At 35.0% G+C, this 13,179-nt stretch overlaps 1 protein-coding gene across 2 annotated transcripts in view; it reads right to left on the bottom strand.

Moving 5' to 3' along the window:
* Positions 1-1,589: 1,589 nt before the first annotated feature.
* CRISPLD1 (cysteine rich secretory protein LCCL domain containing 1) overlaps positions 1,590-13,179 on the bottom strand; it is a 39,111-nt gene continuing 27,521 nt past the window's right edge. For both annotated transcript variants that reach the window (XM_085053067.1, XM_085053068.1), the window contains 5 exons: positions 11,298-11,341; positions 11,139-11,211; positions 8,884-8,959; positions 5,033-5,163; positions 1,590-3,141 (listed from right to left, as the gene is read on the bottom strand). In XM_085053067.1, the coding sequence (XP_084909193.1) occupies positions 3,090-3,141; positions 5,033-5,163; positions 8,884-8,959; positions 11,139-11,211; positions 11,298-11,341 (376 nt within the window). In that variant the 3' untranslated portion in view covers positions 1,590-3,089. The remainder of the gene's footprint in view (positions 3,142-5,032; positions 5,164-8,883; positions 8,960-11,138; positions 11,212-11,297; positions 11,342-13,179) is intronic.

The raw sequence follows: 13,179 nt of genomic DNA, 5'->3' as shown, positions 1-13,179 counted from the left end.
CTAAATATTATGAATATTATGATTATCCTTTTTTTCTTTTAAATTTCAAGTTCAGAACACAATTTTGTAACTGCTCAGTTAACCAAGCAATTCTTCAGCATTCAAAAACTGACTTTCTCATATGTTTTTTTCATTAGGCAACAATAAGTTTTCCAATGCTGTTAGTTACTCTTTCGGGCTTTCTGTAAATTAGTTGTGAGCATCTGGCCTACAGTTGGTTCTGGTGCAGACAGAAATACCAAAGTGTACCTCCCATTCTACAACTGTCTGGAAATGTCTACTCATCGACTTATTACTTACAGTAAATACAGAAGAAAATTTCTCAAAAAGCCACTGTTAGCTGGAATTGTTAGGTAAGAACAGAATAGTCATTGCATGTGAGAAAGTAACAGAACTCCAAAAATTTGGGCAACAGAATACATGAGGAGGAAAGATGGTGCGCAACTCTTTCTTCTTGTCACTCTGTTGATTAGTAAAGCTGCTCACAGCAATTATTCACACATGAAATGTTGGAGTTATTTGTCTTTCTTCTCCCACCAAGCACAAACTTTATTGTTATGGCCCCAAGGGTCCAACGCTGCCCCATTGCACAGGAACATCCAGGAAATGTAGGTTAGACTTTACAGATGAGAGAAAAGAGGAAGCAAAGACACACAGAACAACAAAAAAAGGCACCAGAAAAAAAGCAGAGGAAAAAGGCAGAAACTTGGTGTGGCAATTGTGTTTCCATGTAGGACTCCATTTGCCCCTCTACCCACAGGAGTTGTGGTTATGTCTGAAGGTGTGACTTCCTCGCTCTTTCCCTCCCCGCAGGCTGTGCACTTCCCCAGGCAGGGATGCACTCTGCTCCCTGGGGCTTGGACCAGGCTCAGCCCCACAGCACCCCACAGGCTGACCAGGGGTTCTGAGGACACTGCTGGGCATCACAGGCAGGGGACATGGAGAGCTGCTGGATGGCAAGGCCAGGTTGCAAGGAAGCATCCTGCCTGTTTGAAAAGGGACACTATTGTTGCAGTCGAAATGTATTGTTTTGAATGCCTCCCGAAGTATTTCTGTGTGTCTTTATGTTCAGGGGTGGCCTTACTGCATTTTATGTTCTGCTCATCCCAACTGAGGTACTGCAAGACCTTTCTGCATTACTTCTTTGGTGCTTTCAAGAAAAGGTGCAAGTCTATCTCAAGCCTTTAACTGACTTGGAGATTCATCACAGTCAAAGTCTACTTGCACTTTGGTTTCAATCCTGAAAAATGGTTAATACAGTATTGCAAAAGCTATATAAAAGCTTCTTTTAATGGCCACCACTTGCAGGGGAACAAAAAAAGGGTTATACACAAAGAACTCTTTGTCTCCATTATAGATTTGACCCTGGTCAAAACTTGAAAAAATGAGATTTAGCCATAAGACTTCTGATGCAATTAGTGGAAGTTTTGTGTCTAAACTGCCTTTACAGCTTTTAGAACCTCAGATGGTGGCTGCTTGCAATGTTTAGGTCAGAAAAACAAAACAAAAATAAAAAAGTATATTTTGCGTGGCTGGTAATTTTTTTCTCTTGAATCAGAACAAACAAAAAATAAAAGCTGTAAACGGTATTCTTAAAACGTAAATAAATTTTATTCAAAACAGATTTAAAAAACTAACAAAGATTGCCTAACTACATGAGGTAGTACATGTAGCAAAAGAGAACGCAGAATATAGTATTCTGAAATATGAAGAATATGAGTAAGTTTACAAGTTGCAGTGAAATAAATTCAACAACAGAAACAAAATACACCAAAAATAAAGTTTAACAGCTTTTCAGTCTTAAAGCACCAATACACTTTTCATAGAAAGAAACATAGTATCACCACTACATGTTCTTCATATACCATAATATGGTAAAATTAATGCATCAAGCTGTTCACCATAAATGAATTCTTTAAAATTGTGAAGCAACAAATGACATAATTGTCAGTGGGCTTCATACCACTATACTTCCTGGCCTGCAGGAGTATTTGCCAGGTCACAAGGAGCAAGGTTAGCCTTTGTTACCATTTTCTTTGGTTTTTTTCAACATTTACCCTCATATTAATGCACAGGATATTGATAACATGTAGAGCTCAAGGCTACAAGCTTGCAAATTTTTATGAATGTGTATAATTCTACATTTTAGGGAGATTGAAGGAATCACATGGCAAAAATAAAGCATGTGTGTGTGTGCAGAACTGCAGGCTTATTCCTTAATTTCAGGTTCCTGCACTTGTCAATACAAAAATGTTATCAGATCCTTCAAGGTTATATATGTCTGTCTCTCAGGCACCCATCCCAAGACAGTGGAATATGTGTGAAGGACTGGGCCATAATGAATTGGTTATTTGAACTAAAGAGCTTAGCAGCACCCAATAAATATTTTATTAATCTGTTTAAGAAATAATAGACATGAATGGCCCAGTCTCTTAAAAATATTTTTTAAAGGAAAACATGCTAACATGACCCAGGGCTTCTTCCCATTTTATTTCAAAATAGGTATTTGTACTTGTCATGATTGGCATGAAATGGAGAACAGTCCAGTTCTCCATTTATGCTTGCATGGCTAATGCTACTGTAAATCATCAGAAAGTTATATGTGTTTTTATTTTACTTTAAAGGCATTATTTATTTTATCAAAATATTGGGATGACTTCTTTTATGTACATTGAAAATAAAAACTCAGGCCTCCCTATGGTATAGTTTTAAGGTTACTGTTAGTGGCATATATAAAGCACCATATAATAATATTTTCAGATGAAGAAAACAAAGAACATTTATGAGTTTTGAATTAACTGTATAGGAGTAACTGCTAAGAAAATATAGCAATATTTAACACAGGATTCAAAGTATTGTTATATATCATTGTAGATTTTCAAATTAATTTTTCTCCCATGTTTATTTTTACAGATTTTTTCATTAAGATTTATATGGAATTTAAACTTTTTGGTGGAAAGCAGTATAAATCTTCTGTACAATAATGTTACAGCTTTATACAAATTTTAGGAATTACAAGAAATGGCCTGTATCAATCTCTTCCAAGTGTTCTGGTTTCACTTGCCTCTTTTATGTTTTACTTGCTAGACTCAAACTACGGCAAATACTCTGAAAGCCTTGCTTCCTGGAGGATTCTGTAAACTGAAACATAAAAACATTGCTTATGTTATTTTCAAGACTGCAACACTCCCAAATAACAACTTTTTCAATTTTTAATTTTTAATTCTAGTAGCCTGCACCACTTCTTGTGACAACTCATAAATTTAGCTATCTAAGCTTTCTTTAAAACCGCTACAAATAAAAACTACATAAATTTCAGATTATTTTTTTCCAAGCAGCTTATTAGGAGCAAATCACAACATAAAAAAATTTCAAGTAATCCTTTGTGATGAGGAATTCTGGTTTAAGGAATTGAAGCAAAATACAAAAAGTTTTTTGGAAAAAGAGAAAACATACATCTTATGCTTACTATTCTAGCAACTGCATTTGAAGAGAACTTGCAGACCCAGGAAATCACTTGTTTGTTAGTTGCTTATATAATGAAGAATAGATTTCTACAGAGACCTGATATCTAACTGAAGGGAATGCCTTCTGAATGGATAAGTATCAGTCTTCAAAAAAAAAGAAACAAAAATACCCAATTCCAATGAAATTTTGATAGAAAAAGTATTTTTGTCTTAAAAGTTGGACCAGCATGTCCTATTTAATGGTCCCATTGTTTTCTCTTTAGCAAACCCTGTCTGAAGCTTATCTGAGAAGGAAAGAGAAATGGAGGTGAAAGGAAGGAAAGGCACAATGGAACAGGTTGGCTGCAATGGCATTAGAATTCATCATCTTCTGCTTCACAGGAAACTTGCATGGGACTGTTTTCCAAACTGCTGACATCCCAAACTTTACTAAGATGATTTATGTGTAAATATATGTGTATTGGTATGTATTTTTAAGTTTATATTTATACATAGTATATAATACGCATCTTAGATATAAAGTGTAAATAATGACCAATTTGCAACATTCTTCCTGTCTGCACCTCTACTCAAGGAGAAAATTTATAGGTAGAGCAAAAGTGTCAGTAAGGAAGCACTCCTTCTAAGGGAACTGGAAGATCATGGAGAAAAGTCAAAAACATGTAAAATACGTTGTCCACTGACCAAAGAACATCTGCATTTTACAAGCGTCCAAATTTTTTGAAAGGTTTGAGAGAAAGAGAGAAGACATCCCCCTACCCTCAATTAAAAACAAGTAAAAACTTCTCAATATTTTCCTACAGAAACTTTTTGAGGTGTTTTCCCACATTTGGAAAGATTAAAGTCTGGTTATGCATCATTCTCAGTCTAGGAAACATTCTTAGCTTTAAAGTACAAAAAGTGGTACAATTTTTTTTAAGTAATTCCTTGCTCTTCCTTTAGAACCTGGATAACTCTTTCAATGATTCAATTTAGTCTGCAACATATAGCCATGTGTTTTCATCATACAATGCACAAATACACTGAATATAACTAGTGAACTTTTGCAGCATCTCCATGTCTTTCAGAAAAACACTGTTAACAACAAATTATTTTTACAAAGGAAATTAAAAATATGTTTCAATGATTGTGAATTATAATGTTTGTGAGTATTATTTATGATTCAAGATCACTGGTTCAATACCATGTAAATCACTAATGAACAGTTCATCAAGAACCAATGAGCCTGCATCATTAATATTAGTTTATAAAAAACGCCTAAGGAGGTAAAGGCAATTTTCTTATCAAATATTGTTTTAGTTGCAACAGAACCAGCAAAGCAAACAAGAGGTTTATTTCATAAGCAGCTTTTCAGAGTAATGTTTTATGAGCTTAGAGGAGGCAGGCAGCTCCACTATCAGAGCTTCCCCAAAGTCACCACAGCTGTTACACAAGCTCTGTAAATCACCCCTTGTTTGGCTTCTAGCACTGCCCCAGGTACAAACAGACACAATACAAGACTGTGAACCTTACAGAGGTCAAGAGCGAAGTGAGTAAAGTGTAATCTTTGAAAATGGGCTCTGTACCTTTCTGAATATATCCCATTTTGAAAGGAAGCAACATAGATCTTTCTTTTGTCTACTGGCATAACATCGACATAGCCGCCCTGGTTGCGGACGACGCCAGCGTGCACTGCTGCCCGGCAGATGCTGGAGATCTAAGAAGGAGGGAAGAAAAATATTAGTTTGACATCACACTTCTATTTCATAAATGTTTAGAAGAAGACAAATAAAGATATTTAAACCAAATTTAGGGAAACATAAAATGATTACATTTATTGCATGACTAATTGTATTAGTCTTACAGTATTTAAAGCAGCTTCATAGGAATTATAGGAATACAGACATTACCTTTCAGATCAATTTCACCATGATGCAAAAATCATTTCTTTCAGGCTATTTCAGTTCAAAGATCAGGAACATTTTTGAATTCTTATGCCTACTAAAATGAAAGACTCTACCAGCCAAAACCTCAAACTTCAGTGAAATGATCCATATTCAAAGGGACCACCACAGTTTCCTATCCAGGCATGGGTAAATACTAAAAGCTAATTAGATGAAAGGCATAATGTGACCATCAGACAGAGGATAAAGGTCGAAAATAAAAATTCTCTGTGAAGTTGACAGCACTTTTAGATGCTTGAAACCTCTATTCTCTGGTCACTAATTTCCCTCAGGAACCCATGAAGAATAAACAATATCCACAAAAGGATTGCTCAGTGACAATATTGATAATGTTAATTTAAATAATTGATTTACACTTGCAGTACTCTACCGATCTTTCACCATTTTAATAATTTTCAGAAGACTGAAACTTGGATATTCCAGAGGTAGGTCCCAATCTTTAATACATAACATAGTAAGGTGGAGTTCCAGCTACAGTGAATCTCCATATCGAAACAAGTTTTTTTTGGTGGAAACTGTCTTCAATGCAATAGGTTTCTCCACAAGCAACCTTAAAAAACTTAGCCAATATAAGTATCAATAGCTGGTCAAACTGGTCACTATTTAAACAAAAATTGCGTTTCTTGCAGTTATAATTGGAATAATTTATATATATTATCATAGCCATTTTGCAATCTCAATGCTATATAAAATCAGGATTTTAAAATAGCAATGATTTCTTACTTTTATTCTAAGTGCTGGACTCCTCAGGCTCATTCATACATCATTTGTCTTTTAATGTTACAATATTTAAAGGAGTAAAGATCTGAAATAATTTATGCAAATGATCATTTGCAAAGATGCTTTAGAATTTTTCTTTCCACACTGCTGGGTGCAGTTTTTAAACATGGCAGAAAGGATGCCATTTATATCCCTCTGTACCTTTCCTCCTCCCAAGGTTGTAGAGCTATTGTTATGTACTGAACACCAATAGATGTCTTATTGTTTCGATGATAGAATTCCTTATTTATCCATACTGCAGAGTAACTAAAGAGCAGACTGATCATGTGCAATTTCAAATACACAGGGGGGAAAATGGCCTCTGCAATACAGAATTACAGTCAGAAGACATAAAAGATGAGATTTGCAAGCAATTAACTAAGAACTCAAAGATATTATTCATTCTATTCATTCCTAGCACAATAACACAGCAGTAACTTTGTTTTCAGTTCCCACTGGAGATATAAAAAAAGGCTAGAGGTACAACTGGGGAAAAGAAAGATCAGTTTTTTCACCTCCCTAACAGTAAGCAAAATGCTATGCTCTTTACGCCGTGAGACAGAGATATACCTTCATAATTACATTTTAGGGTAGCTAAGATATTGGCTATTCCAATGTTATTTGGAAGTTTCTAGTCAAGTAAAAAGGAAAGGAAAAATCAAGGGATAAGATTTTGACAGAAGAGGCTGACTACTTTTTGGAAACTAACTCCACCAAATGATGGGGCTGTTGTTAGGGCTGGTACCACAACTGGACCAATAAAGTATGGCCAGGACAATGCAGAACATTTCAGAGGTGAGGGCAAGACACTTGTATGGAACATGGGAAAAAGGAGACATCAGAAGACTGGGGTTGATGAAGCCAGCTCAGAGGCTACTTTCAGATGAAAAATAAACTGAAAAATATTCTGATGCTAGATTCCAGATGAGACTGGAAAACAAATGTGCACACTTTTTGAATATATGAACAATTAAATAAGTTCATAATTATGAATTAGCTTATAAGAATATAAATTAGATTCATATAGTTTTATCAACATATACAGAATATATTTTTTTCACAGAGTATTATCTGTCCTTATGTCTCAAGAGCTTCTCATTGTCTTGGAATGAGATCATTAGACATTCATCTAAATGGAATCAGATTCCAGTACTGACACTATAGTATTTCCCATGCTCAATATTATGTCATCCAGAGCACTCTTCCTTGAACCACTAAGGTGAGCCTCCAGTTGATTTTAATCAGAACAGGATTCCCCTATGACTATCACAAATTTCAGCATTTTATTTCTGGTTTACATCAGTACTCTTGTGCCACTTTCTGGATGATTTCATCAAAGATCTGGGGTTGTTTCTCTGATTTTGATGAACAAATTCCCAAGGATACATAAGGCAGTATTTTTAAGTTAGTATAAACATTTCACACAGCATTATATGGCCCTGCTTTATTATTGTGTTGTGAAGACTCCTAAATTTGTTAGTATTTTAACCTGTCATAGGATCTGAATACCAAGTTGCCTAATTATTTTCCTTCTTCAGATGCTCAAAAAATAGCCATATCTACCACAGCATAGCATTATTCTACGAAGGCATTTAAATCACAAGTGTCTTTAACATACCATCACAGGAGTATGGAGCTATTTAATAGCTTTTTACACCATATTCTTTATAATTTACCATAGCAGAGAATTGTGAATACTTTTGCAAAAGTTTCAGGGAAGATTTCCATATATGGTTACTGAAACAAAAATTAGTATGACCAAAGTACTCAAATGGTATAAAATTATGCAACTCCATCAAACTCTTTAGATAAAAGATATTTGTTGATCTCTAGCCCCTGAAAGAAGTAAGGTACACACTCTGAAAAAGTCAAATTAATTCTGCTCTGCAGATACCTATTTATCTCCTTTACCACCCCACTCTCTGCACTAAAAACTATTACAAACATAATCTAGAACAGCACCTTCAGTGTAAATATCTACCCTGATGGCATCTGAAGCTGATAAGAAGACTCCCATCTCTGGTTTCTTACCTGTATTTATGTCCGTTTTTTCCTAAAAGCAGTATGGCTACACACATTTCTATACAATGTAGATGACAAGGGAGGCACATAAAATAAAACTGTCTTTTCAGGTTTTTTACCCACCTCAGGACTAAACATGTTGTAGAAAAGACAGTGCAAAAAAGTTGAGTAGGACACAGAATGACAGAAAAAAAGTCTGTTAAAGTAATATGACAGTGTGAAATATTTTACACAAATATGTCAAAATTCTGTTGCAAATTTTAGCCATCTATCTACACAGATAAGAAATAGTCAAAATAATGAGATTGTGGACATTTATTTTAAGAGTAATAATTTTTGCATAGTCTGACAAAAGTTATGGTTGCATCAGGATCTAAAGCTCAAGGGTTTAAATGAATACACACTGCTAATGTTGAACAAATCAGTGGGACTTTTGATAAAAAATTTAAATTATGGGTCCAGAGACTAGTGAAGCCTACAATGAGTTTTCAAATAACTTTCTATATCTTCAGCAGCTGACTACGCTCACTTAAAGGGGAGCCTCTGAAAAAAAAAATTGAAAACACTGTGTGAAAAATCAGCATATGGAGAAAAACGGTATTTGAATATTTTATCTTATTATATTTACATTATAAGTTTTTCATATAATTTTATATCTCATTATATAACATAATGCAAATCCATATACTTACATCAGAATAAATTCGTGTACCAATTACACGAGCATAGTGTGGATTTGCCTGCATACAGTTGTGAGGACAATACACCCTGAAAGATCAAAAACAAACCACACACAGTTAGGAAGAGTATCAGATGACTACAATATCACATTCAATGACAGCATTATTAAGTATAAATCAAGTTGATTATCTGTACTTATTGGTCTATAATGTTACTTAAAAGCTGTCAGTTTTTGAGGCTTTGACCATCCTGGTGAAAGCACTACTGACATGTTGTGGTTCAAAATGAAGTGCTTAAAATCATACTTTAACAAAGTCAGATCTTCTTTCCTTTGGATAAGTAGGTGTTCATGTTCAGCATATGTGAGGCAAGTAGAAAAGTCAGTGAGAAGAGAGACTGTTCATTATTCTATAATTTATCTGATTCTAAGCATCCTATACAAAATGTACAGCCAGATTCCTTCTCAGAAGAGGCAGATCTGAGTGAGGACCTGCTTTGATACTGATGACCTGGTGATGCAAGCCAATAGAGCAGCTTATGATGAAGGTGAGTATTGGCATCTGTGGCTAGAATGAAAAACTATGGGAAGTAGTGAGATTCCTAGCTGATCTCTAGGAGATCAGAAACCTACCAAAACAAAGACTGTCTTTATTAACTGCATTTTGTTAACCTTTGAGGAAAAATTTCTCTGTGATTCATGTCTTCTGTATCTTCAAAATGCACAGGGACACCACGTGGGAAGCTAACAGTAGTACAAAAGGTGTCAGCATCTTACTTGCTAATTGTGATACGCTGCAAGAAAGAACCCTCTGTTGACTCTAGGTCTTCTCTGAGCTATTTCATTTTAAAAATGGAGCCACCCTAGACGAGGCAGCCCTGGGCAAGTGTTCTTCTCTAACACGTTTTCCAGGCTCCAACTGATATTTGACAAGTCACATCACCTGAGTGTGCTAGTCTTACCAGATGGGTAACTAAAACAGGTGGATGGAGTCAGGAAAGATATTTTTTCAGAAGGAAGCAAGCAGTCAAAGAAGCCTGTTGAAGACCTGCTGATTTATGATTTGGAAGTAAGAGGGAAAAATGAGGTTGTGTAATCAATGCCATGGTTTATTACTGCTTGTAATTCCTGAGACTACCTTTTCAGAATTAAGAGCATGAACAAAATCTTGAATGAATCATTGCTGTTGTGAAGTTCCTTAAGCTAACACATCAGAATTAAGTAAATTTTAACCTTATCTTTTTTTTTTTGTTTTCCTAAAGACAAAACCTGTTTTTCTCTAAATGAATCTAGTTTTAGCTTTTAATTATAAAGAAAATAGAAAAATATAGAAGTCTGAGATTGTACCCATCCATTCCCGTGTTCCACTCCTTAGCTTACTTCTCCACATCTTCCAGCCAGAAAGCCAGGAGTCATAGCCAAACACCAAGTAAGTCCATGGACCCAAGTGCTACATGAAGGGATGTTTTCCTAGCAGTTTTGGCTTTGTACTTGTTTCCTGTGTTGGCTGTAGGTTTGCTAAGAAAGTAATCCTGTGGATATCTCCAGCTTATTTTGCGGTAAATCATGCTAGAGTGTATTTACCTTTGACTCATCTATGGTTTTAAGAACAGTTACCAAATTCCTTTGTCAAAATATTGCGGTACAGGCGCCTTTCGAAGAGTTAAAACACAAGCTTCAAAGAAATGGCACAGATATTTAAAGCCAACCTGCAGACTAGGTCTTACCTTAACCAAATAGATTTAGATTTTTTATTTAATCCAGTTTCTCCAGAACTCTCAAGGAAATTGGTAACTTCTACAATAAATATCTGAATTTTATCCCTCTATTGTATTTGTTGTAGAGGTAAATAAATTGAAATAAAGTGTACTTTGCCCAAGGTACATATATATAGTAATGGACAATGAAAAATAAAAATGCACTTTAATTCAGTCTTTAGTCTAATGATTTCACTAAGATTAGCAACAGGATCTTTACGAGTAAAAGAAATTTTCCTAATGAAAAATCTTGCAGATCATCTTTACCTACCTGGCCTTCTATTGAGACCAAAGATTAAAATATCACTTGAACACTTCTGACTTCATTTTTACAGATACTGTTGTCACCTTCCTCAACAAGACAACTTATGATAATTAGTAAGTGGCAGAAAAAATTAATTTAAAAAATTAAAAGCATCACTTTAAATTAATAACATTTTATTATCATTATATATTTAGTATTATTTATTATTTAATATTATTTTAATTAATAATATTTTATGAAATTTACCTTGGACAGTGTGAGGCTGGTTTTTGAAATGGGCACAGTTGTTCCACTGTTGTTTCACAGGTGATAGCCTGAACTGAAGAAAATAAAACAGAAACAAGTAAATGAGTGCTATTTAGAAAAAACAGAGTAGTACTGAGTTTATAATAAATAAATACTAACCTGTTACTTTAGAGACAGTGAAGGAATTAGCAGACTGGTATTTTCTGAAGAAGAAATAATAAAAATTATCAGTAAATAACATACTTCAGTGATTTCTTTTAGCTAGGAGAATTTTTATTAGACAATATGGAAATAAACCCAAGGCAATATCCCCAGTCAGTTTTCACTCACTGCACTCCCTTCTCCCCAGCTGGGAATCTATTTACTGCAATGACACATTTATTTTGTACTCCCAGTGATTCTGTTTCAAAAACAGGAGTGTGTGTTAAACTCTTTCAGGAATTTAATTTTTTAAAAGAATGTGTGGTAGGAACCAATTATGCAAAATATTGGTTCCTCATAATGCATGTGGTTGCTCAGAATCTTTCACCTACCAGAAGAGATAATTCACTTTCTGCTAAAGGCTCATTCCTATATACAACTTGAACTCTGAGAAGAGTTTCTTCTCACAGCCTTTCTGAAATGTTTCATGAAATTTTAGTTTTGGATGCTACATTATCATCCTGTTATCATCAGAATCATTAAAAACCCAGTATAACAGTATAACATGTAGAGGCCTTTTTTCTCAGTAATCTGTGGCACCCAGATGTATCTGCTTCCTGTTGTTAAAAAAGTCAGGTATACAGATTTTGTTGTTCATTACAAATTAATGAACATTTCTAGTTTACTCCCCTTATCTTTTATTTTCCTCCTCTTTTAACTCATGGGATATGCCTCTGATTCTAATATTTTTAATCTGTAACAAAGAAGGTGATGATGCTTTTGACACCTGCAAAGTTACTTATTAAAAAAAAAGCAAAACCAAGGAAATTATTCCCTAATCACCTTTGGAGCAAATTGCTCCAGTGGACTCCACTGTTTGCCTGCATTGGTTTATTTAGTTGTATGGCCATCAATTTCACATTGCTCATCTACTGGATTCCAATTTGCTTTCACTGAGGTAGCTCATACTTTTGTTGCCCTAGCATCGTCAAACACTGACATAGGAATAGTTCAATGCATTCTATTGTTCATAAGAAATCAAAGGAGCTGAAAATTAGGATGTCCGCTGTATGCTGCACTGACACTCCCTTTTCTGCATTCTCTATTCTGTTTTGCAATACACAGTAGCAGTGAAATCCACTTTATTTCATCTATTCTTGAATAGCTATGTAGTTTATGCAAGGCTCTATCTAGAGACACTGGTGAGAGTCAGGCAGCTCTCTAGTCAGGCATTCCCTGCTTTACTGATGGACCTTTTGAAGGTTTGAAACTTTGGTAAATAATCTTTTTTTATTCCACAGCCAAAATACCTTGTTCTGAGTTACAATTCTCAGAGGATATGTGCTAAATTCACTCTGTAGGCTGGACACTCACACCATTCTGTCTCATAACACAGGAACACAGAGATTTCAACTGATGGGAAATCAATTGCTTCCAGTTTAAAGGTTTTTTTACAGCTTATCTACTACTACATTTGTAAGAAAGCTGGCTCCTACTATGTTAGTATTGATATAACCAAGATTTACTTCTCTCTTTGTCTCAAAGCAAGCAAAAAAAAAAAAAAAAAAAAAAAGAAGTATTTGTCTATATCTTCATTTTTAGGCAGGTAAATCAAACCACAGTCAGGTTATTGGAAGATCCAAAGCAACTGATTGATATCAATGCCTTAAATAGGTGCTACCCAGGTAGACCAAATTATAGACCACTAAATTTAGTCTGCTAGGTAAGTGGTCCTCTCTATGCTGGATCAGACATATCTGTTGAAAAGAGAAATGATGGCAGGTGTCATAGCCTGTGTCATTTGTTTGCATGGCACAGAGTGAGAGCACAGCCTCTGATGATTACCTATCTCCTTGACTCTTGGGTTTACATCTGAGCCAAATGTATCACTCAGAAAAAT

This window comes from Lichenostomus cassidix, chromosome 2 (genome assembly GCF_008360975.1).
Source record: "Lichenostomus cassidix isolate B80296 chromosome 2, HeHo_3.0, whole genome shotgun sequence".
NCBI lineage: Eukaryota > Metazoa > Chordata > Aves > Passeriformes > Meliphagidae > Lichenostomus > Lichenostomus cassidix.
The sequence above is the reverse complement of the archived record's forward strand: the minus strand, read 5'-3'. Positions and strand labels throughout refer to the sequence as shown.